The 25,605-nt window shown below is 41.5% G+C and overlaps 1 protein-coding gene across 2 annotated transcripts in view; it reads right to left on the bottom strand.

The window, feature by feature from the left end:
• Ccbe1 (collagen and calcium binding EGF domains 1) overlaps window positions 1–25,605 on the bottom strand; it is a 235,174-nt gene that overhangs the window by 41,301 nt on the left and 168,268 nt on the right. For both annotated transcript variants that reach the window (XM_074069699.1, XM_020170555.2), the window contains 2 exons: window positions 11,454–11,506; window positions 775–909 (listed from right to left, as the gene is read on the bottom strand). In XM_074069699.1, coding sequence (XP_073925800.1) covers window positions 775–909; window positions 11,454–11,506 — 188 coding nt within the window. The remainder of the gene's footprint in view (window positions 1–774; window positions 910–11,453; window positions 11,507–25,605) is intronic.

Below are 25,605 nucleotides of genomic sequence, written 5' to 3'. Positions count from 1 at the left end.
TACGAGTCACTTAGATGCATTCATGAAAATATACATTTCCAGACCCAGCCCTTAGATTTTGTGACTCACTAGATCTGGAGGGGAGGCCAAGAAATTTACTTTTAAAGCAAGGACCCCAGCAGCTTCTGAGACAGGCTATCCACAGAATGACTACACTCCGAAACACATGGTTCCAGGCGACAATGAATCCTAAACCTGCCTCAGGAACTCAAAGAATGCATGGTGGGAAAACCCAGTCAATGGGGACAAAGGGAATGAAGGGGACAAACTGGTGGCCCCTAGGGGTAGCAGGGCTGTTTGCTCAGCTGCAGCCCAGGTGGCTGGCTTCAGCGCCCTCTGACTCACTTCCAACCTGCCTGCCACACTGACACTTCTGTTCTCCCTGTTGTCTTCTGAGTACACTTATTCTTGCTTCATTCTGTTTTTATACTTCAGATCAACTATATTCTGTTTTATATTCTTGTTTATACTTGGCATTGTTCCCTTTCTCCAGCTCTTATGGGTCTTATGTCTCACTGCTAGTTAGGCTTGCACTAGTACCAGCTCCCTCAGGAAGTCGTGGGACATTGTTTGTTTTGATAGTCATGATGAAAGGCAGTGAGCCATCTTTAGGATGAGGCCAAACACAACTCCATCCAACAAGTATGAGGATGTAAGGAGAGAATCAAAGATTCTGAGCTGATTCTGCTAATGAAGAAGGTGCAGCAAAGGGCAGAGCCCTCTGAACAAGGCCTGTCCCCAGGAGCTGGAAATTAACATGCATTCCCAACGCACCCATGCAGTATGGCTTCTCCCGCTTCCGATGTCTCTCCCGGTCATAGCGGTATCCTGGGTAACAAGTACACAGCACGCGGCCGAAGTTATCTGTGCACTGCTGCTCACAGGGAGCCTCAGCACAAACGTCATAATCTGAAAGAGAAAAGTGTGCAGTCACATCATCCACAGGAGGGGGACCTGACTCTGGCCTGGAACAGACTTTCTGGGCTGCACTCTGCTTAAGGTTATGTGTGAAGTGTGAGCAGCTACGTTTAGAGGGGCACTGACTCTTTCAAACCTCCTCACGCAACGTGCAGCATCTCAGTGGTTAAAAGCAAACATTACTGTGCTTTCTCCCCTGACACCTCATCATCCTTGGGTCTTGGTCACTATCCTGAGAGCTTCAGCTGGCCAGACCCTGCGGGTGTTCCCTGCAGGTCTATCTTGTCATTTTTCACCAATTGACACAGAGACTGAGAATTTCTTCCAGCAGAACCTAAAGAAAGGCCAGCACTGGTGGTAGGCATTAGTGCTATAGCATGAGACAAAGGGCTAGAAGTCACACAGGCTTTCAGGAGTAGGAGGGAGGCTTTGGAAAACAAATATGAGGCAGTGGGCTGGGTATGGTGGTATGTAGCTATAATTCCAGCTACTCAGGTAGAGGTAGGATTATCTTGGTTTGAGGCCGGCCTGGGCAGAGTTAGCCTGAGACCCTATCTGGAAAACAAAGTAAAAGCAAAAAGGGCTAGTGGCATGGCTCAAGTGACAGAGTGCCTGCCAGTACTGGGGAAAACAAAAAGTGAGACAGTGCTCAGAGAATCGGTGCTTGTGGGAGTGGGCGTTGCAGGTGTGCATGCTGATGGGTGACTATGCGTGCTGGGAAGGGGCTGGGGAAGTTTGAAAGGATATAGATCTCCTGCCATCCTAAAGCCTGTGCCAATTAGGGTGTGTGCTCTATTGCCATAAAGAATGAAGGTATCTGTTCCCCTAGGATTTTACAAGCTGATACTTTAGGAGCTTCTGCCAGGACTTTGGCTCTAAGTCACTAACTTAGATCCAGCACCATTAATCATTGCATTATCTCCCCAGGTGCTGACAGGTACACTCTCCTTGGCCATGGATGGAGCCTGGCTTTGCTGTGCTGCCTAGGAAGGTAAAGAGGCAGGTTGGATGACAAGGATCCCACCATCCCACTGTGACCTGGAAATCTGCTCTTGCTAAATTTTCCTTCCTGCAAGTGTGGCCCAAGCAGGCTTCCCCACGTGGGATCTGACCAGCACTAACAACTGTCACTGGTTTAAATAGGTTTCCTCATATGAGCATTGCTTCCCAGCAACCAAACTTCTGGGCTCCAGGGCAAGGTCTCAGAGTGAGCTGCCCTGTTCCACTAGCTGTCACCATACTAGATGGCAGTCAGGGAGAGGAGGCAAGAGGCCGAGAGGCTGGCTAAACATGAGTTGGCTGTGGTACCCAGCAACGCTGGCTTCGAGAAGCAGTGGTTCCTAGTCACCTCCCCTCCACCCCTGCTTCCCTGAGGGCCTCTCCTCCTCCCCTAACAGACCTTTTTCATATTCACGTCCTCATCTCTAGACAGGGATGGGCAGGCTTGCATTGCTTTTTCCTTTCATTTGAAGTAGTCCCTATTGAGCTCCAGCCTTGGAAGAGATACATTTAGTTTTTTTATCCCCTGGCCTCCCACTCTCCACACTTCCTTGTCTCTCCATCTGTCTAATGGCTTCATTAACTTTCTAGTTGGATTAGTTTCAGTGTTTGCACTATACTGATGATATAAAAGCTGTTCTCCACTGAGTCTGGAAGTATGTTCTAGTCACTTATTCTTTCTCAGAAACCTTTTTGACTTTCCTGAGTTTAAGAGAATTCTCTCATATGTTTTGGGGTGCCAGTTATTGACCTTTTCTATTGGCTTCAAAGCTGTCCCACCTCCTTCCATGAGCTACTTGGTGACCTTTGAGACCACATTTCTCCTTTTCAGTTGCCAGTCTATTCGGTGTGGCCCATAGGGATGCTGGGAGGAGCAGGGCTTGCAGAGGGGAGACAGACACATAGACAGGGACAGGAGGCTGGAAGAGGAAGGAGGGATATGCACTTCTTTCTTTGCTGCCTATGCTTCCCTGTTCACCAGAATCTCATCTCAGCCTACCTCGTCCTGCTCACCAGCAGGTTGTTTAATCTTAGCAGTAAATGCCAGTTTATAGCTTTCCCAACACCTACAGAATCAGCCTCATTTCAGAGACACCAACACGAGTCGTCTGGTTCTTCCTCTCAAAGGTGTGAATCCCAGATCCATGGGTCATGTCCTCTGAAAGTTGAGAGAAACAGCACTTGCCAGCCAGTGCCTGACAGGTCTGGGTTCCATCTAACAGCACTTCCGCTGAGCTTCTAAGTCTTAATTGGCCACTATCTCTTTCCTCTTCTTGCCTGGAGGTGTAGCTGCTGCCTGTACTTATCTCTGCGATACTGTTTTCCTCTTGCCTTTTCAGTGCTCAGTGTCTAGTCAGCAACTCATCCTATTAAATGCTCTCTGTTAAATAACTGGTGAGGGTTATATTTGTGGACTTGACATTGATCCACACAGATTTCTACAAATTGATTACTAATTCATCCCTAGGGACTTGCCAAAGTTTGCAAATCTCTTCTTAAAAAGTTGAAGGTATTTGGGTATTTAATCCATTTAATCTTGAGGAAGTTTCTTTTAGAGCATTCTGACTTGCTCCTTTCAGGATTCTGTGTGGCTGTCACTTGGTAAGTCCATTTACCATCATCCTTGGGGGATCCTCCCATCTACTCTCTCTTGGGGTAGACCCCTGCTGCCTGACTCCCATGTCTTCTTCTTCTTTAGTTTACTTTCTCATTTTAGTAAAGCATATCTTCTGTGGCTTCCTGAGAATGGTTGTACAAGAGGTATAAGCTTTGAGCTTATGGATATCTAAAAATGTCCTTTGTCAACACTTACGATTGTCGATAGTTTGGTTACCTAATCCTGGGTTGGACAACTTTATCTCAGAATTTTGAAGGCATTGACCCACTGTCACCTACCTTTCAGTCTTAATGTGGTTAAGTCCTATAAAATTCTAATTCTTCTAATAAAATTCTAATTCATCTCATTTTTTTCCCTGTCTGAAAAATTTTAGGATTTCTTTCTGCCTGCAGTGTACTAAAATTTCATAATCTCATATTTATGTGGGACTATGTCAGTCTCTAATGGGCCCTTTTTATCTAGAAATGTGTACCTTAGTCCTGGAGGATTTTCTTGAATTGTATCTTTAATGACTTCTTGTTCTATGAGGAACTCTTCATTATTTGAATGTTGCATTCTCTGGACTGTTCCTCTAATATTCTCATGTTTCCTCTCTTACTTTTCATTTCTGTGATCTTTTGCTCTAGTTCTTGGGGGAATTTCTTCAATTTCATCTTCCAACCCTTTTACTGTTTTCATTTTCTCATGTTTTTTAATTCCCAAGAACTCTTTACTTCTTTTGGTTAACAGGATGTTTTTGTTTTGTGAATCCTGTATCATCTTTATTTCTGAGTTCTAAGTGGTAGTTATTTTGAATTTCTCTTCAGTGCAGTTCATGTTTTCTCTTTTTCCTGCATGTTCTTTTTGAAAGCTTCCATCTAATGTCTAGTGACCCTTGGATGTTGCTCTAGCTCACTCCCGGTGTCTTAAAGTAGCTCAATAGCTGCTGATTCCAAAAGGGATTATATAAACCCTAGACTTCACTATAAGTGATCTGACTTGTGCATTCCTTAGAATAAACTAACATTAGTAAGCTTCTTTAAGGCCTTGTTGTTGGGTTGTCTGGTATGCCCAGAGGCCTTTCCAAATCTGGGCCTGAGAGTTAAGTCATTCAAATGAAGTGAACTCAAGGGAAGGAGAAGGTTGGTTGTTTGAACATTCCATGTGTAAGTATTTACTGAATGCTTTCATTTTCAGTATGGGATCCTTACTTTCATTTCTGAGTGGTCTTGCCCCATCCCAAGAGCCTCTGGTTACCTTCTCAGAAGAAGGTATCTTTTGTCTTCTTGCTTGGCTGTAGAAGGGACAATATTCTGACTTTGGGATGTAGAAGATGAAGTCTGAGAGTGCACCTTCTTCTTAAACTTTCAGTCAGTCTTGTTTTTGATACCACTTTCACTTTTTGTTTGTTTTGATATAAACTTGGTTGCTCCTTGGTTTTCCCAGATGCTGGTTGAGAATACACCCTTTCCATTTTGCTCAGCTATTTACCACCTCCCTGTCTCTTTTCCAACTTCCAAAATTGTGTTGATGTTGCCTCCTCTTCCTCTCTCTTTGACTTTGTGGGCCTATGTCTTTTGGTTTTCATTCTTTTCCATTTTGTGGTATTACTGGAGGAAGTAAGATTAATGAATCAATTCAGCCCTCCATTTTTTGATGCTTATCCCTCAGAACCTACCAATGTTCAGCCACACAGCTTTGATCTGAAAACTTTATCTATTTTCTATCTTCTCTGGTCTTTGCACCATTCTAACTCAGATCTTCAGAGCACTCCATGTAAATATGATCCTTATTCCAAGATTCTTCCTCTTTAAGTCCATTCTGTGTAATACTGACAAGCTCTCCTTTCTATAGCACAGTGTTGTATGTGTCAGCTCACACTCAAAAAAAAAAAAAAGAAACATTTAAGCTCTGTGTAGGTGGATATCTATGTAGGTTATTCAGTAAGGGTCCCATACTGAAAGTCTGAAACCTGAAATGTTTTGAGTACCATGATGTTTTGGATTTTGGAGCAATTCAGATTTCCAAATTATGGACACTCAACCATATTCTGAATTATGAAAATATTCCAAAATCAAAAAAACCTCTGAAAAGTTTTGGTCCCAAGCATTTCAGATAAGAGATACTCAACCTAGCTTGCTGTGGTCACACAAGTCTATAATCCCAGCACTCGGGAGGCAGAAGCAGGGGATCAAGAGATCAAGGCCAGCCTGGCTACATAGTGAGTAGTGAGCACTCAACCTGTACTACTAAGCATTAAATATTCATGGTTTATTCCTGCATTTGAGGTCTAGTATTATAGCCCTTGAGAGTTTTCCGATGTTAAGAGTCATCTGAGTTCCTTAAACTTCAGAAGCCCATACTCTTTTCCTTTGTCATGAACATGCCTTCTTACCAATACACATCTATTGTTTTCACCTCTAGTAACGTCTAGTCAACAACTCCATCCTTGCTCTCAATACCTTGTAACCTCTAGTGAGTTTTCTCAAGAGCTCTTGTGCTACCGACCTAACTGGGGGCAACTGGAGATGCAGAAAGGACAAAAGATAGACAAACATGCATAAAGTTGGGGCCAGGTGTGCTGGGCACTTGGATGGAGATGCACAACAGTCTTGTTTCTTCTTTTTCTCTTATTCTTTAAAACCTTACTACTAAAGTCTTTCTTTTCTATTCTTTAAAATCTCGTTCCTTAGACTCACACTGTCCCATGTTTTCTTTAATCTCTCTTCAAGTCTTGGCACTCAGACTTGCACTGTTCCATGTTCCCTTTAATCTCTCTTAAAGTCTTGGTGCTCAGACTTGCCCTGTCCCATGTTTCCCCTAATCTCTAGCATAACTCAGCAGCAGCAGCAGCATCATTCTCGAAAGCAGGCAGCAGCCAACCAATCCAAAAAACCCCCATCAAAAAGCCCCCTCATCCTCCTACAACAAGTCTTTTATATCCAGTGGTAAACAAGGAGGTTGAACAACAGTTCTCAGGGAGGGGTGTGACACTGTAACAAGAGAAACCTGCATTCCTACTTCTCTGAACATAAACAACTTAGGAAAAGCAGCTGTGCTGCATTTTGCACTCTTCTGCAGCTGGGGCTGTGCCAAACTCAGCCTGTAGATCATTGAGCACAACTATGCTTATGTCAAGTTCTCATAGGCTTCTCATAATCTGCTACCCACAGTAGTGTCTGGCATTCTATCCAGTTTTCAAGGGCCACTGTCAGTGGCAAGCCTGTCCTGACCTCCTCAGCACAATCTAGATGTCTGACCTATCAACACCCACAGGACTCAGTCTGTTTCACTCATGTGCTCTGCCATATTCACTGAATGCCCGCCTTCCCATCTTGGCCCCTCTGTGATCCTTTTTCTTTTTTCTTTTTTTTTTTAAACAGGGTCTTACTACATAGCCCAAGCTGGGCTTGAACTTTCATCTTCTTGTCTCATCCTCCTAGGTGCTTGGATTATAGGTGTGTGCCACTGGGCCTGGGTGATCTCAGGTTCCTTAAACCTTAATTTCCTCACCTGTAAAATACTGAGAACAATACCTTTTTATGGTGCTTTTAAAAATAAAGATGAAATGGGGTGATGTATTTAACAGTGATTAACATGCAGGACAACTTCCCCTGCTCTTCTGCTTCTCTTGCCACTGCTTCTTATGATGGGCTGGCTACCTGGCAGGTACTGCATCCCGAGAGTAATCAGCAAGGCTCCCTCCCCAAAGCCTATGAGCAATTCTTTAATTTTTTTAGTGAATTCTAACTGTAGAAAATAATGGGTTTCATATGACATTTTCATGCATGCATTTAACAGATTGTGATCTTATTCACACCCACTACCCTCTCCTGTCCCCTTCCTCTTTGCAAATAGTCCTCTTCTATTTCCATGACTTTTAAAAAAAATAGATTTTGTATATGAGAGAAAATACATGATATTTGTCTTTCTGAGTCTGGCTCATTTAGCTTAACAATGATCTCTGGTTCCATTCATTTTTCTGCAAAGGACATGATTTTGTTCTTTATAGTTGAGCAATACTCTATTATATATATATATGATGTATATACACCTCCTTTTCTTATCTATTCATTGGTTGAAGGGCACCTAGGCTGACGCTGTAACCTGGCTATTCTGAATAGTGCTGCAATGAATGTGAGTGAAAAAAGGAATCCTTATATATTTTTGGTGGGAATGCAAATTAGTGCAGCCACTGTCCAAATTAGCATGAAGACTCCTCAACAAGATAAAAACAGAGCTACCACATGACCCAGATATACCACTCCCAGGTATATATGTAAAGGAATCAAAGTTTGTGTACAACGGCAATACTTGCATACTCATGTTTATCAATTCTTAGCTGTGGGGTTAAAACCAATGAGATCATCCTGTCACCTGGCAATCAAGTTTCAGCAGGGATCGGCAAACTTTCTCTGGAAATTGGATGGGTCCTCTATTGTAACTATTCGCGTCACTGCCATCATGCCAAAGAAGACAGGGGGAAAAAAGAAGGCAGAGACAGTACTAAATGAATGGGTGTGACTGTATTTCAATAAAATTTTACTTCCAGAATCAGGTTGTGGACAGTTTTGCCCTACAGGCCATAGTTCACTGACCCCTGACTTAAGAGTAACAAATACGAGGCAATGACATTTTTATAAACTGCAGTTTCCAGTGGGGTGGGTAGCATATGCCTACAATCCCAGCTATTCAGGAAGTGGAGCTATTCATGAGTTTGAGGCCAGCCTGGGCAAAGTTATTGAGACCCTATTTCAAAAACAGAATAAAAGCAAAAGGTCTGGGGCATAGCTCAATTAGTACAGTGTTTGCCTAGTATGTGCCAGGCCCTGTGTTCAAACTAGTATTTGCAGTTTCCACTCACCAGATAGCATATTTGTTTAGAAACTCTAGTGTCTGTCTGTCTCTGTCTCTGTCTTTTTCTCTCTCTCTCTGGAGTTTGAACTCAGGGTTTCCCACTTGCTAGGCAGGTGTCTACCACTTAAGCCATGCCTCTACCTCTTTTTTGCTTTATTCATTTTTCAGATAGGGTCTTGCATTTTGCCTCGGACTATCATCCTCCTACCTATAGTTTCTGGCATAGCTGGGATCACAGATGCGCACCACCATACCTGGCTTATTGATTGAGAACTTTTTGCCCAGGTTAGCTGTGATCCTCCTGATCTTCACCTCCTGAAGAGCTGGGATTGCAGGCATGAGCCACCGTACCCAGTCTTTAGTCTCTTTTTGGTATACATGATGATTAATTTTATCAATCAGCTTGGCGGAACCAGACATTTGATATAGGGAAAGATTTACCAGGAGAATGTGCACACTGTGAATTAGCGTCCAATGTATGGTACAGTTTCTTCCATAACCAGAGTTCGCAGGTCCAGGAATCAAAGGGTGGCAATACTCACAATTACCTCTACTGATCCACTAGCAAAAGTTTTGCTTCCTGTTCCTGTGACTTCATTCTCTCCTGGTTTAGAGGACTTTGTTGCAAAGGGAGGAATGATCCTAATGGATGAACAAGGATGCTACCTGGACACTGGACTCCTCATACCTGTCATCCACAGGCAAAGAAGGCAGCCACATCCAAACAATTAAAAGTTACTAGAAAAAAAGACTGATTTTACATGATGAAGAGGTAGTTCTTCCTGGAGACTGCCTGCCTTTGGACTTGAACTGCAATATTGACTTTCTGGGTCTCCAGCCTGTTGGCTCATTTCTTCACAATGTCATGAAAGAAATCTAAACTTTTGTCTCTCTATCTCTTGTTCTGTGTGTGTCCTCAAACATATATCCTACTGCTTCTGTGTCTCTAGAGACATATAAAGTACTATCTTTTTTTGAAATCCTACACTTGAACTTTGCACTTTTGACTGATAGAAACCTTTATGACTAAAGGCATCTTTAGTAAACTAAACAGATAATCATGTTTTATTTCCATGGATTGAAACAAGTCAACTTTAAAAAAGTATTCTAATGAAAAGCAATAGAGCAAAGAGTTATATGGAACAACATCCCACACTTGAGTGTACTCTTCCTGGAAATACTCAGTTCTTGTTTACATTAATCATAGGTTCTGTGGTTCTGAAGGTGAGGGAGACTGATTTCAGGCCTAGACATTTGAAACCACAACACCTGACAGTTAAAGAAACACTAATTATGTGGTATCCATGTGTTTTAAATTAGATTGGGCAAGGTCTTTAGCCAGGATCTTAAATTGATTGACCTAAACTTAATTTTCACTGGTAGCTGCCAAACTGTAATACAGAGGTCACAGCTGATGACTGAAAAGAGCTGGCCTATAAAGGAATGCAACTCTTCTGACTTTTGTGGGTTTTTCCATCAGACTCCAGCCAACAGAATTGGCTGTCAGAGATATTCAGCTTAGAGATACCCAAAGCCACATCGACCACCATGTGGAATGACTTCCAATCAGCCTTCCTGTGGTAGCTTTCTCACAGGTCCCAAGTATGGTTTAATGAAGCCTTCCAACCTACCATGGAAGAGAGCAGTAGCTAGGAATGATTGATCTATTCCTAAGTGATAAAGAAACTTCACTCCATGAGACAGTGCAACAGAATTAGCTTGGCCAGGCTCCCCAACCTCTAGAGAGACTTGGCTTCCCGGGTACCAGGAAGAAATCCACTTCACATACCCCATTCCCCAACCCTACTCCAGCCCCAGGTTCTTGAGACAGTCTTCTGTGACATGCTCTGTCTGCAGTCCTTTGCGGCCTGTCTTCCCTCTTGCCTAAGTCCTGGGCAAGCTTCTTTGACAACCTGGTTGAAGCCTCCACTCCTTCCTAAGCCTGCCTCTGACCACCTGGTTCTCTGGGATGTACTTGCTCTGAACACCTGCTTCATTGAATGTCTCTATGGCACAGGTCACAGTTACTAACAATAACAGCAGCAATCATAGCAGACTTCATTTATCAAGTACTTAATAAGAATTTGACACTGGCTGAGGGCGGTGGCTCATGCCTGTAATCCTAGCTACTCAGGAGGCACTGATCAGGAGGCTAGAGGTTTAAAGACCACCCAAGGGAAAAAGTAGGCAAGTCCCTCATCTTAACCAACAGCTGGGCATGGTGGCACACACTTGTCATCTCAGCTATGCATGAAACATAAATAGGAGGGTTGCTGTCAAGACCAGCATGGGAAAAAAGTAAGACCCATCCCAAAAGTAGCTAAAGCAAAAAGGACTGAAGGTATGATAGAGCATCTGCCTAATAAGTACAAGGCCTGAATTCAAGCCCCAGTACTTCAGAAGGAAGGAAGGAAGGCAAGAAAGAATAGGAAGAAGAGGAGGAGGAGGAAAGAGAAGAAGAACCAGTCACTGTTTCAAGTACTTTACCTGTGGCAAAATTCATTGAAGACCCCTATACCTGAGTACATTACCTACCTGTAAAAACCAAGCGTTAGAAGGTAATGTGGCCATGGTCATAACGAGTAGGGTGTGGAGGCATGATTAAAATGTAACTTTATCTGATTCCATATGATCCACCTCCCATCTCACTCTGAGTGTGCACCTGGAAGATGGGTCCAGGCCTCGCATCTCTGAGCTCTATGCTGGGCTGAGCAGTGTCTCCTGATGGTCAGGTAAAGGGGCTTAAAGTTTGCCACCTGAAAAGTAGGTAGCGTGATCAGGGAGGACAGTTGTGTCATAATTGGTGTGTGAAATGTTGACTGGGGAATTACAGCTTATTAAGCATAAACCTGAACTGAGGAATGACTCAATGTGTGTAAGTACATCATGTAGTGATTTAGACAGAGCATACTATACACAGCCAAATCAGCACTGGAAGAATTTAAAGCCAAAAAAGAGGATTGTACATAAACACAGAAAACAGGACACGGACAACTCGAATACATCCCATGAACACCTGGACTTTATAGACTTCCAATGATGAATCATGAACAAGATAAAAGATCATTTTAATATTACATACCTTCTGGGATACACTGTCCAAGAACAAATTTATACCCTTTGCAGCATTTTTTCCTAAGAGACAAACAGACAAAGAAGTATTTTAAATGTAATGTCAGATTAAAAGAAAAAATTTTTTTCAGTTTCTGTTTTAGAATGAAATTAACTTATGCTCAGGAAAACCTGAGACATAAAGTGAGGTAGGAATATTTTTAGCACAACCTGAGAGTAACAAGAAAAATATTATCAAAATTACATGGCCATATCTTCCAATATCAGGATCTGCCACATAAGATATGAAATCAACCTGTGAATCCTTTGAAGTGAATTAATTATCTCTGGATGTCAATGTACTTACATTACATAGAGGACCATGAAAGGAGCTGAGTAGGACTTGAGTTGCTACTATCTCAAGCCAGAGTTTTCACTTGTAGTCTAACCAAGTAAATTTCCTGTTAGAAGAAAATTATCTACACTCTCTGAATGAGGACACAATGCAGGATCTCTGCAACATACCTGTATAGATACGACCCACTCTCAAGGGAGGGACCATGGAACTCCCAGGCAACCTGTATGTCAGAATTATCAACTTCAAAGCACCTATGTAACTATGCTCCATTGAGATAAAGGAAAATACAATGAATAAATACGCAGAAAATCTCATCAGAGAAACCAACTACTAAAAGAACAAAATGAAAATTCCAGAACTGTAAAACATACTTGAAATGAAACAAATACACCCTGCTGATGTGTTTCACAGAAGAATGGAGAGATGACACAGGAATGAATTAGTGACTTTGAAACATAAATGGAAATTATCCAATTTGAAGAAGAGAGAAAAAATATTTTAAAAATTCATTTTAAAAATGAATAAAGATGCAGGGGTTTGTGAGCTATCAGAAGTTCTAATGTATGGTTATTTGCAATTCCAAAAGGAGAGGAGAGAGTGAATGGAGTAAAAAAATGTGTTTGAAAAACAGCCCAAACTCTTCAAATTTAGTGAAACAAACTTACAGATTAAGAAGTTTAATACCAAATGGGTTAAATATACATATGCACACAGAATGGCTGGAGATGTCAAACTTGCACTGCTGAAAACAAAAGATAAAATCCGGAGAGCAGACAGATACAGATTACTTACTATATACAGGGAAAGAGATAGTAGCCTGACATCTTAAGTGCCAATGAAGCAAACCTGTCTTATATCTGGTCCTATGGTCCATCTACAGGAAGGAAGGTGAAATGAAGACACCTCAGATAAAAGAATACTAAGAGAAGAATTAATTTAGAATGTAACACATATGTACAGGAAAGCAATGTGAGTAAACTCCCTGTATAGCTATCCTTATCTCAACCAGCAAAAACCCTTGGTCCTTCCTATTATTGCTTATACTCTCTCTTCAACAAAATTAGAGATAAGGGCAAAATAGTTTCTGTCTGATAGTAAGGGGGTAGGGGGGAGAGGGCGGGGCAGGGGGGCGAAGGAAGGGGGCTGGGGGGGGAAGGGAGGAGAAATGACCCAAACACTGTATGCACATATAAAAAAAAAAAAGAATTCATCATCCTATACTAGGAGGCATGCTAAATGCAGTTCTTCAGAATGAAGGGAATTATACCAGAGGGAAACTTGAGTCTATAGGAAGGAATAAAAACTACCATAAATGCTAAATAGCTGGGTATATGTAAAAGCCTCTTTTTTGCTCTTAATTTTTGTTGAGCAAAACTGTAACATTCTTGTTAAAAGAATTATGATGCTTGTAGATGTAATAACTATGGTAACTTTAGGGAAAATGGCAGAGGTAACAAAGTTTCTACATGTGAAATGGTAATAAAACGACATTTCCTCTGGAGCTGGCACAAACATCCTCTCTGTCCCTTCATGTCTCCTGCTTCCAGTACTTTCCCTTCCCTTCTCTCCTAGCCTGAGTCCACATAAGCTTCCTTTTTACCATGTCCAACACCTCACATCAGAGGTCAAGAATTAAGCAGGATTCAGTGAATCTGCGAACCTCAAGAATACACCCCAAGGTATTTCCAGATGATTGAAATGCTAAACTGCCATTTAAGAAACCATTTCTTTGTAAGTATACAGCATTTACATTCCTGTTGCAACATCATTCTCACTTGGGTTTGGACTCCTTTCCCTGGTGGGTAAGTCAAGTAGTCTATCAGCTGGGGACTATACCTCACCTGCAGCCCATCAGTTCCTCTGTGTGGACAGGCCATTTGCATGTTGTAGAGGACCAAAGGGCACCACTATTGATGTGGAAAATTACGTATAATCTCAGTCTGAAAGCAAGTTCTCACCTGCATCAAATGGTCAGAACCCTCAACCAGGTCAGAGAAGGCCTCAGTCTGAAAAGAATTCTGCTAGATTTGAGTTTGTTTTTTTCTACTACATTTCAATAAAAAGTAACAATTATTTTCTACTTTTGCAAATTGGTACAATCTAACTACACTGCTGGTCAAATCAATTTGTATGGCTTGTCTAGTGTGTGAATTCTCATTCATAGGAGAAACATAAGTAGTCTCGTCCTAAAACAAAATTTATTAAAAATGTAATTAAATCCTTAATTTATAAATGTTATGAAAATTTTATTAAAAAGTCATATGATTTATAAAAGTTGTAAGAGAGCATTCTGAAACCAAGTTTGGGTATAGGAGCTTCATTTCATGACTCTCTCACACAGCCCAGCTGTGGCAGACAGCTTAGTCCAGAAGCATAGAAGTAGGTTTTCATTACGGAAACAGTGGCATTGGAATGTTCCCAAAAGGACCCGAGCAAAATAGCTGTGAATGTCCTTCCTCCAGCCACACATTTTCCTGCCTGTCCTTGTTCTCTCAGCATAGGTTAACTTGAATCCTTCTTCAGCATATTTTGTTGTAAGGAAATTACCCATCCATCATCCCATTCATCCACACTTCCATTCACCCACACATCCATTCATCCACCCACCCATTCATCCATCAACCATCCATCCATATATTCATCCAATTTACCGATATGAATGATATGTACCAATGTGCAGAGTTTTCCCACTAGATCTAATTTCCCAACTAAAATGTAATCTTACATGCCAAAGGAAGCCATGGAGAGTAAGTTTATGACGATGATGCTAATTTGGAACAGATGTAGAGGATCTACCTGTACGTTCCATGGAACTTAAACTCAGCCTAGTTTTCTGTGGTTTAAAAAAAGCCCAAACTCTTCAGAACCAAAGGGAAAACTGGCTTTATAAAGTATTCATTAAAATTTTACGGTTTTTACCTACTATATACTATGTACTTGCAGTCATCCTACATAAAGCTATAAGATGGTTTGAAACTCAAGTGATCCATGAGAAAGCTGCATAGAGGGGGGAAAAACTCATGTGTTTTTGATATGCAAATCTTAAGTCTAACTCCCATTTAAACATGTGGTTCTTATTTGTTTCTATTTAAATGCTAAGGTATAGCTTCCCGGATGATCAAAGGCATTTAAAGTTCACACAAATGAATACAACACTTGCAAACCCTCCAAATCCAAGACAATGAACTTGGGCACGATCACCTTTGAGTATTTTAAGGACCTGGGACTGTCCACGAAATGGAACCAGAAGCAACAATTTTTGTTTGTTTGTTGGGTTATTTACTGGAGGTAGAGTTTTGCCATAGGTAGCTCAGGGTGGCCTGCTTCAGCTTCCTGAGTGCCTGAATTACAGGAACGCACCACCATGCCCAGTGCTGTTATTTGCTATTTTTTTTTAATGAAACTAAGTGATAATGCAATGATTTGATACACTGAGCCTGAGGACGGTGTGCATCTTTAAATATCTGCGTAGCTAAGGATGAACTTCATCTTTGTGTTTTTTCTCACTTGCATCAGCAGCGCTGCATCTGCCTTCCCCAGAGCTCCTTGGATCACATCATTATTTGCATGTTAAACACTTACCAATCATAAATTTCCTCTTAAAATAAACAGCGAAATACTGCAACAACTAAAAAAACAAATGCTGGCTGCGTATGTCATACCATTTCAAAGATTACTCACAACATAATTTATGGGTCATGAAGTTGTGATGGCCGAAGTGAAATCTAGTCAGGCAAGTCAGGGCACTTGTTAGGCCTAACTACAAATACTGCTGTGCAGTTTCTATCTTTAAGGAAAACAAGCTGAGATGAGCAACGCTCATGGGGACTTGGGGAGACAGGCGTTTTTAATAGGCTTCATGTGTTGTAGCTTGGTTTTCCAGATGCAAATGCTTCCCTCATTTCTTGGCAAGGGCAAGCGGTGATTAGATGGTTGTTGCAGAGACAGGGCAGTGTCTGCTAATCAAGAACCCGCTGGACGTTTCTCCTGGGTACCCCTGAGAATTAGCGCACACACAAAACACTGAGAATAAAAATGGCGCAGCCAGAAACGCATCCCATCAGCCAGGCATGTGTGAGAACATTTGAAGGAAAAACAAACGAAATCAGGAAGATAAAAATAACAGAGACCTCATCAGACAGCAGAGCCTGGAAAAGACTTGTTAAAAATCTGCCTATGGAATCAGAGGACTGGAAGGGATCCTGGAAGTTCAAGTGAGTCAAGAGACAAATCTTTAAACTCTTTCTGCAAAGCAAGGGGAAATCTTCCTAAGAGATACTTGGGTTTTCCCTTACGTAACTGCCTAGTCAGGCACTAGCTATACAGATAGCTTTTATCAAGGAGAGAACTGTTTTTGGCTTTTTTTTTTTTTTTTTTTTTTTTTGCTGCAGTACTGGGGATTGAACTCAGGGCCTGATGCTTGGTAGGCCACTGCTCTACCACTTGAGCCACACCCCAGTCTTTTGGCTTTTAGTTTATTTTTCAGATACAGTCTTCTGATTTTACCCAGGCTAGCCCTTTATTGTGATCCTCCTACTTCCATCATCTGAATAGCGGGGACTACAGGCATGCACACACCATCCCCAGTAAGAGAACTGCAATTTGAGAGTATTTTAGAATGTGTGGTGTAAAGTTATGTATAGTAGACGCAGCACTGGTTTGGGAGTTTACAGTTTGGGCTCTGACACTCAACGAGGTAGGGATGAGTGACCTCAGGCTCATTTCTTAAACTTGCTGAGCTCAGCCTCCTTGTGGATAAAGAATACTTCCCTTCTAGGACTATTGCAGGGATTACAGATAACATAAAGAAGGTGCCTAGCACAGGCCTGGTTTGGGGTCGGCATGGTGTTCTTGCTGCGGCTTTATGAACACAGTACAAACAGAAAGAGCGACACTTCCTGGTTACTTTCACCTTACAACTCATCTCTTTCTTATTGAATGGCAGACATCTCTCTTCTTCCAAAACCCAGTTGGGATGGGAGAGGGGAAGGAGAGAAACTTCTGACTTTAGAATGGTAGAAAAGACCAAAAATCGTATGTTCTCCCTCATATGTGGACATTAGATCAAGGGCAAACACAACAAGGGGATTGGACTTTGAGCACATGATAAAAGCGAGAGCACACAAGGGAGGGGTGAAGATAGGTAAGACACCTAAAAAATTAGCTAGCATTTGTTGTCCTTAATGCAGAGAAACTAAAGCAGATACCTTAAAAGCAACCGAGGCCAATAGGAAAAGGGGAACAGGTACTAGAGAAAAGGTGAGATCAAAAAGAATTAACCTAGAAGGTAACACACACACACACAGGAAATTAATGTGAGTCAACTCCCTGTATAGCTATCCTTATCTCAACCAGCAAAAACCCTTGTTCCTTCCTATTATTGCTTATACTCTCTCTACAACAAAATTAGAGATAAGGGCAAAATAGTTTCTGCTGGGTATTGAGGGGGTGGGGGGGAGAGGGAGGGGGCGGAGTGGGTGGTAAGGGAGGGGGTGGGGGCAGAGGGGAGAAATGACCCAAGCCTTGTATGCACATATGAATAAAAAAAAGAATGGTAGAAAAGTAGTATTTCTATCCCTTCGTCCTTCTTCAAGTAAATCCCAAATAATTACTGAGAGCAAGAAATAAACTTGCCAACCCTACACCCCACGGATTTAGGTGACTTCTTTAACCCTGAACTCAATACACAAATGTGGCAAACCAAGTGAAGGACAGAACTGATTTTGCGAAGTGGAACAATTTCTTTTTTTTGAAATTATTTTAGTAGGATATATTCACTATACGGAGGGATTCATCATAACAATTCTGATTAGACTTAGATTGTATATTGGTTAGATCGCCCCCATTGTCTCTCCCCCTTAACCCCCTCCCGTCCCCACTTAAAGCAATTGCAAGAGGTTTCTTAGTTCTGTTTCATGTAAGTATATGAAGTCCATTAACCATATACCCTCACCTTCATCTCCTTTATTCACCGTCCTTCCTATCAGTACCCCCTCCTGCACACTCCATAACTATTTTACAGTCCTGAATTTCATTATTAATTAAGTTTAAGTTTAGGTTCAAAGGGGTTTCTCCACGTAGGCCCACTGTGGGTGTAAACCCCTCCATTACTCTCCCTTACCCCTTTACCACCATCCCCATTTTCAACAACTTTCAGTACACTTATATCCTTTTACCCTCACATCTTATCTTTTACAATATTACTGATGCTCTGTCATTCTCCTTTCCTTTCCCTCTTTCCCCAAGTTCCACTGTTTTACAAACCCAGGTGCCTCCAGAGGAAGTTACCATGGAGAAACAAGCCTGCCGCCCTGCAAAACTGCAAAAAGGTTTAGGAAGGTGGAGGCCAAAACACAAGCAAGTGACTCCAAAGTCTGGTGAGAAGCTAGGTTTCCAGTTCCTTCCCCAGCCCCTGTCAGCTTAATATCCTTTGCCTACTAAGATAAGAGGTGTATACGTCTTAGAAAGCCATACCCAAGGCGCTCAAGGGTCTGGGACACCAAGCCAGATAACTGAGTGGAATCCCCACAATTGGTCCAGGCACACAGAGTTGCCAAGTGTTGTTAAAGAACTCTTTTGAAAACTGGGGATGTGGCCCAAGTGGTAGTGTGCTTGCCTAGCAAGCTTAAAGCACCAAGTTAAACCCCAGTACCACCAATTAAAAAAAACCCTTCAATTTAAGATTCCATTTCAAAATGCTGGGTCTCTCCTCAAGGCCGTCTAAAGGCAAATGAGATGGTGGCTTCCTCAAAGCTGCTGGATCCTAAATGAAGACATTTGTGTTGAGGGACAGTTTGCCTAGCAAATGTGAGGCCCTGAGTTCAAACCTCAGTATCGCAAAAAAAAAAAAGAAAAGAAAAAAAGAAAAAAGATATTAGCACCTTAAAATCAGAAGAACCAAATTGTACGTTTTATGTTCTGCATTCTGACCACACTGCAGTGAGCCCAAGAGAGTCCATAGGAAACTCTTGCTAGGAAGGGCACAGACTACCCTCCCTTAGGGGTAATTTTAAAGGGCCCAGGGTTTATAGGTGGTTCTGAATTTCTTTGTAAAGTTCCTTAAAGCAAGGAATGTTTCCTTTTCTTCTTTTAAATCTTTTTCTCTTGCTGAAATCTTTATTGTGCTTTGCATAACTTCATGTGAGCTACTAGAAATCCTTTTCACTGGAGCCCTGAGAACAGAAGTCCATAAAAAAGGCTCACTTTCCATATGGCCATGTTTGGCCCTGCCTTTTAACCAGAAAGAGTGCCCTCACAGTCAGATGTCATGGTATCACATTTCATACCACAATCATTAGGAGTAAACTCAAAACACCACCCCCTTCAGGCCTAGCTAGTTGTTTACCCATATATGTGTGGTTGTTATTACCAAGTCTTGGTGATCATATTAAGGGAAGCACGATGAATGCATTAGATATAACTTCCTAGGATATGAGCAATTACTGATGTTCAAGATAAAATGAGGAAAGCAGAGTGGTAGGTACTTGAAAAATTAAAGTTACCTATGACCCAGCTATTCCATTTCTGGATGTATACTCAAGAGAATTGAAAGGAGGTACTCAAACAGATATCTATATGCCAATGTTCATAGCAGTACTATTCAGAATAGCGAAAAGGTGCAAACAATCTAAATGTGGGCTATACATACAATGGAATATCAGTCTTTAGAAGGAAGGAAACTCTGACATGTGCTGCAATGTAGATAAACCTTGAAGACGTGCTAATTGAAAGAGGCCAGACACAAAGGGACAAGGAGTGTATGATCCTACTCACTGAGTACTTAGAGAAATTGAGTTCATAGAGACAGAAGTAGAGTGGGGGTTGCCAGAGGCTGCAGGGAGGAGAAATGAAGAGTTATTGTGGAGTGGAGATAATTTCATGAAAAAGTTGTATGAATGGATGGTGGTGATGGTTGCAGAGCAATGTTAATATGCTAGATGCCTCTGAATTTTACACCTAAAAATGGTTAAAATGGCAAATTTCACATGTATATTTTACAACACACATCTGATCAAATCAGGAGGCAGCACTGTTGAAGACATTCCTTAAACCTGGCCATGGTATCATCTGGTTGTAGCTGTTTGAATTTCAGAAAAAAAAATTAAGAAGTATGTGTTTGGAGGGTTTCCTTTTGGTAGGACTAAGGTAACAATTAGAAGATATATATCTTCTCTCTATATATATTCAACAAGACTGTAAGTCATAATGTTCTCATTCAACAAATATGTATCACATACTGGAAAGACAGAATGGCTAGAGGCTCTGGGCCATAGAAATGAAATTGCTGGGTTTGAATTCAGACTCTACTTTCCAGCTGCAGGCCTTGGGTAATTGATAAGTCCCTCTGACTCAATTTCTTCATCTGTAAAATGAGACAGTAACAGCACCCACTCCAAAGGGTTGGGGTAATGGTTCATGAGTTTAAACACACAGAATTTAGTAGATGATGGCACATATCAAGTCTAGAAGAAAATGTAAAAAGCAATCTGCTTCTCCTGCTGTGTTCTTTGCATAAATCTACCTCAAGGACCCCAGGAGTGACACAGGGCTGGGAGATCAGGATGTAAGTAGACTCCATTACACTGTTACTCCCATCAAATCTGGTGTTAAGTGACAGGCAGCCAGTCCTCACTGACAGCAACACACAGGGACCAGCTTCTTAGAGATATGTCTCCATGTTGTCTCCTGCATAGAGATGAGTTTCTCGGCCAGCAGATGAGACCCCGCTCAGGCTGTGATGGCACTCCACCCCATTGTGATAATCACAACACCCATCTCAATGATGAAATGTGTATAATTTTACTGAAAGCTGGAGTGGGACCTCATAAGAGATACCAATGACAGCTTACGCTGCAAGACTGAGAACACATGTGGCCACCTGCACCTGCTGTTTCTGACAGCAAATCCAATCTCCCTAGCTGATCACTGTGACTCCGATGCACAAGGGTCAAGGTCCTCAGTAGATAGATGAACAGCCAGAATCCAGAGGGGTTTTAGAGATGAGAGTCTTGGATTGATTAACTTCCTATTTGTAACTCCCTCAGTGCCATACGTTTCAGCTCCCTCCTGGTTAGTTTCTGCTCCTCCTTACTTTCCCAAGTGAGTTTCTCCCCATTCCCTCCCATCAACCATCACTATCCTGTTTGCTGGCAATCTTTTCTCTTTTCTCTAATTCAGGTAAGAAACTGATCATTTCTGAAATGCAAGGAAAAAAATAACAAATTGGAAAAGGTGGGTTAGATGCTGTCTTTGTAAAAAAAAAAAAAACATTTAGGTTGTATCTATCCCAATGCCATTTATATTATATGAGCAGTGAGATATTTATTTTGTATTAAAGAAACAGAGATTAGGTTGGACACTCACCATGATATTAAAAAGTGGTTCTTTAGGTGGGTGATGTAAGAGACATTCCTCGTGTTCCTTTCTGTATGTTTTCTAGTTTTTCTGTAATGAACATGAATTGATTTTGTATTAAAGGAATAGTTATTTTTCAGAGTCTTTGGGCACATTTCTAATGCAAGGCTAGGCTCTGGCTCCTGACACTTCTGGTTTTGAAAACTGGTTAAGGTAAGGTTCACAAGCACATGTCGGCAGGGCTGCACTCTGTCAAGACTGCACGATCAGGATTCACTAAACCAACCCAGGCACTGAGCATTTACCTTCAACAGTCATAATCAGGATCAACTAGGTTCAACTACACCACTTTCAATCAAGTCATTGGGAACCCATATCTGGTAATAATTAAGAAATTGCTTTCGGAAATTATAGTATCATTTACTAGGCTGTTCATATTTTCTTATTGACCTCAAATAACTGGTCTAAGAGAGATTTGCTTTAGAGAAAATGTTAATTGAGCAATTTTCCCATTTGTGAGACATGTTTAAACTGACTGACCTCTGCTGGCATTTATTTCCATAGTAGCTAACTTCTGGAAGCACAGCACACTGTGCATTTTACTCTTGGTCATGGTCCAGGGATGGTGCAGCAAAGTGCAGACTTTCTCTGCAGCAGTGTGCACAGGGACGTTGTGGGACAAAGTCTGAGCATTTATTTAATATGTTTCTATCCTTAACTGTGAATTCAGAAATACACAAATGGTTCATAATGCTATGAGAGCTTTCATCAAGCAAAGAAACTGACCAACCGGCACAACACGGGGTAACCACACATTCCAGAAAGCTTCTTCACTGTCCTTTGGCTGTCTCATCCTCTCTCTCCCTTTAATGAGGTAGGAGCAGGGGGGTTCCTATCCTAAAAAAATTTGTTTTTGGTCCTGGAGGATTGAACTCAGGGCCTGCAGCATTCTATCACTTGAATCAACTCCATTCTTTTGCTTTTGAGGTTGTTTTTCAGATATATTGGGTTTCTTACTAGCTTTTCCCTGGCTGGCCTTGGGCTGTGCTCATCTTACTTCCGTCTCCCAGTTAGCTGAGATCATAGGTGTGAACCACCACACCTGACTCATTATTTGAGATATGGTCTCACTAACTGTTGCCAGGGATGACCTTGAACTATGATCTTCCCGTCTTTACTCCCTGAGTAGCTGGGATTACAGATATTTCACAACATCTGATTTCTGTTCTATGATTTTTAATTCTCACTTTTCTACTCATGACTCCTAAACTGCAGACCTCTGGGCATCTCAAATCCTTCATTTCATTTGCCTATATTTGCTAAATTTTCTCCAGTTATAAGGTATTAGTTTTACAATGAGAAAATGTTACGATTTAAAACTGATATAAAAATTAATTTCTCACTGCCAAAGTAGAAAAGAACAGCATTTTTGAGGGGATCCAGAGTTCTAAGACAAAGTACCCACAGCCAGTTTTAAAACATTACCTTCTATTTTCTCCCCCTAGAGCCCCCAAGCTATCCCCAGTACCTGCATCTGTAGGTCACTACTGTGGTAGAAACAGCTGTTTTCCAGTATCTATGTCCCCATTTTTCTCTACAGTAACAGAAGGCCAATCACAGTTTGGTACATAACTCCTCAGAATAAAAACAACATTCCCTAGTCTCTTGTCCCACCAGGTGTGGTCTGTGAATTAGCCCCACCAACAGGAGTGGACACAAGGTTTGCAACTTTCAGGTGATGCCCTTGCACAGAAGGCCATGCCCTCTCCCTTCCCCTTTTTGCCTTTCCATGAGGGAGAATTTGATTGGAGTGGTGCACCATCTTGGCAATGGAGATCAATATTTGGGTGATGAATCGATACTCAAGGAATTTATTTTTTATTGTTGTACAGGGGCACATTGTGACATTTACAAAATACTCAAGGAATATAAATCCAGTACTGCTTAGTCACCATGAAAGCCAAGGACACCTGACACTGTTGTGTAAGAGAAAAAAATTTCCGTCTTTTTTAAGCTATTATTTTTGGTTTCAGTTATTGGAAACTAACACACACTCAAAACCAAAATGACAGAAGGAATTGGATCCATGGAAGAAAGGCTACTGAAATGTAAGGTTAATGAGCCAAAAGAGGCCCTGAGAACACCCAGCATTTATTTTTGCTCCAGTAACAACTGTGCACAGAGCCCTTGAACCTTGGGAAACACTGATCTTTGAAATGCAAATGTCTGGAACCTTCCATGTAAATTATCCAAAACTAAAGGATGCTCTGCTTTGACACAGCTATGACCTTTCCTTTATACAGTGGGCAGTTTCACTAGCACTCAGTTCCATTTTTCTGCATTTGACCATGTAAATGAGACATTTCCAGAGCGATCTCAGTACAAGCATATGCAAATACAATTTGCTGATCAAAATTTTTGCCTACAGTTTTTCCTCTTGGGAATTAATGAAGGCTGACAACTTCACTGGCAATGACTTAGAAAAGACAGAGGGGGCAGATCAGAGATCTTTTGTAGGTTAATTAATCATGATGTGGCATATTCCATTACACACACACACACACACACACACACACAGAGAGAGAGAGAGAGAGAGAGAGAGAGAGAACTCTTAAGGAGAATGAAATACAACTGACATTAATCCAGGTCTAAGTCATTGGAAGGAGAACTTTATGTAACACCAAAGGAAAGATTTCTACTTCCAAATCATTTTCAGATGAGAGCAGGAATCTTCTATTCATTTTAAACTCTGAATTTTACAATGAGCCAGTATCACAGCAAAAAATTTAATTTAGATCAGTTAAAAACTAGAAGCATTAAACTTGACTTCATTTAACCAACATTTAATTGAGAATTTATACATAAATATATATAAATATTATGCATTTGGTGGATTATTTAATGCTCACAACAACTGTTTGCTACAGATGGGAAAATGGAAGGCCACAGCACTTAAATAACCTGTTCAAATTAGTAGCTGAGGTGTGATGTGAAAGGCTGCTGGGCTCCAGAGGCCACCTCTTCCCTGACCTGGTGCTACAGAAGACAAAGAGATGAATAAGAGCAGCAACTGGTCCTCTATGCCAATCGATATCTCAGAAGCACACATGTGCAGCTAGGAATAACACAGGACAGCACTGAGAGCATCACGGCAGACGTGCAGTGAGTACAGAAGGAGAGATAGTAACTCAGCTTCAGGAGCTAGATAAATATAGGGCATGCTGGAGTTGCTCCTGCCCTAGACAGACATACAAGGTTACACGTAAGGAGACACCTTATGTGGGGGTATTTGAGGCAGTCAGGATAAGTCATTGACTACCATTCCCAATACCAGCCTGGCCCCCCGTACAGTTTCTCAGCTGTGCCATCTCACCTTCCCTCTGGGCAATGACTTCCTCCATCCATGGTTCAGGAAATCCTTAAGGCAGTCTTTTGTTATGTTCTTCAAATCTGAATTTATTTAATATGCATGTTGTAAGAGCCTCAGTACATGGCCAGAGGAGAGCCTGGGGGAAAAGACCACAGACTGACAGCCATTAAAAAGGCAAGTAAAATGGTTCAGTCTAGAGATGAAGAGGGTGTCCAACAGAGTAGAGAATTGAAAAAATGAAGAGACTTTAAAACATTTTTGGAGACAGAATCCATAGGACTTCCTAACATACTGGAGATAGAAAATACAAAAACCAGAGAGGTCCAAGTCTACAGATCTATTTCAGCACCACTGGCTGAGGGAGGAGGCTGTTATTAGCTAATACAGGTTAAACTGGAAGAGAATGAAATGCGAAAGGTTTTTAGAGCACAGATTGTGGGATCGCTAGAAGGCACTACATTCGGTTTGGACTTTTAATACATTTGAGGCCTTGGGCAGCTCAAAAGTGAGGCAGGGGGCAGAGGTGTGCTGACACAGTGTTCAGAGAGGAAAAGGAAGTTAAGCAGCAGAAAGAAACACCCAGAGAGGGCAGGGGCCCAGGACCTAAGTTGGAGACATGTCCTCCTGGAAGAACTGGGCACAATAACTGGATCAGAGAGAAAGGGAGAGAAGAGTTAATCAGAGAAGACACTTTCCTACTTCTGGTGTCTGTTTCTTGTGCTGGGAAAAAAGTGGGTCTTGGACTTTGTATGATATGAACAACTTCCCCCAACCTAAAAAGTTTTGGATCCAAATAATTATTTATACAAAACTTAATTCTAGTATGAGATGTTCCATTAATGGGGACAATTTTTTTTTCAGAGAAAAAGAAGTTAAAGAGGTTAAAAACAAGTATACCTGCAGTTGTCAGGGAAAAAAGGAAGGCATTACAGAGGACTGTTTTAAGCAAGACTTTGCTCATTTCAGGTGTTGGTATGAGCAAGCAGATGTGACTTGGAATGTTTTGCAAACAAAAACATTCCAAGTAAGGACCTCTTACTTTAGATGTGACATGTACAAGAGGTTCTTTATGACATTCTTTATGCACAGGAGGGCATAAAG

Source organism: Castor canadensis, chromosome 4 (genome assembly GCF_047511655.1).
Source record: "Castor canadensis chromosome 4, mCasCan1.hap1v2, whole genome shotgun sequence".
NCBI classification, from domain to species: domain Eukaryota; kingdom Metazoa; phylum Chordata; class Mammalia; order Rodentia; family Castoridae; genus Castor; species Castor canadensis.
This window is presented reverse-complemented; position numbering and strand designations above follow the sequence as displayed.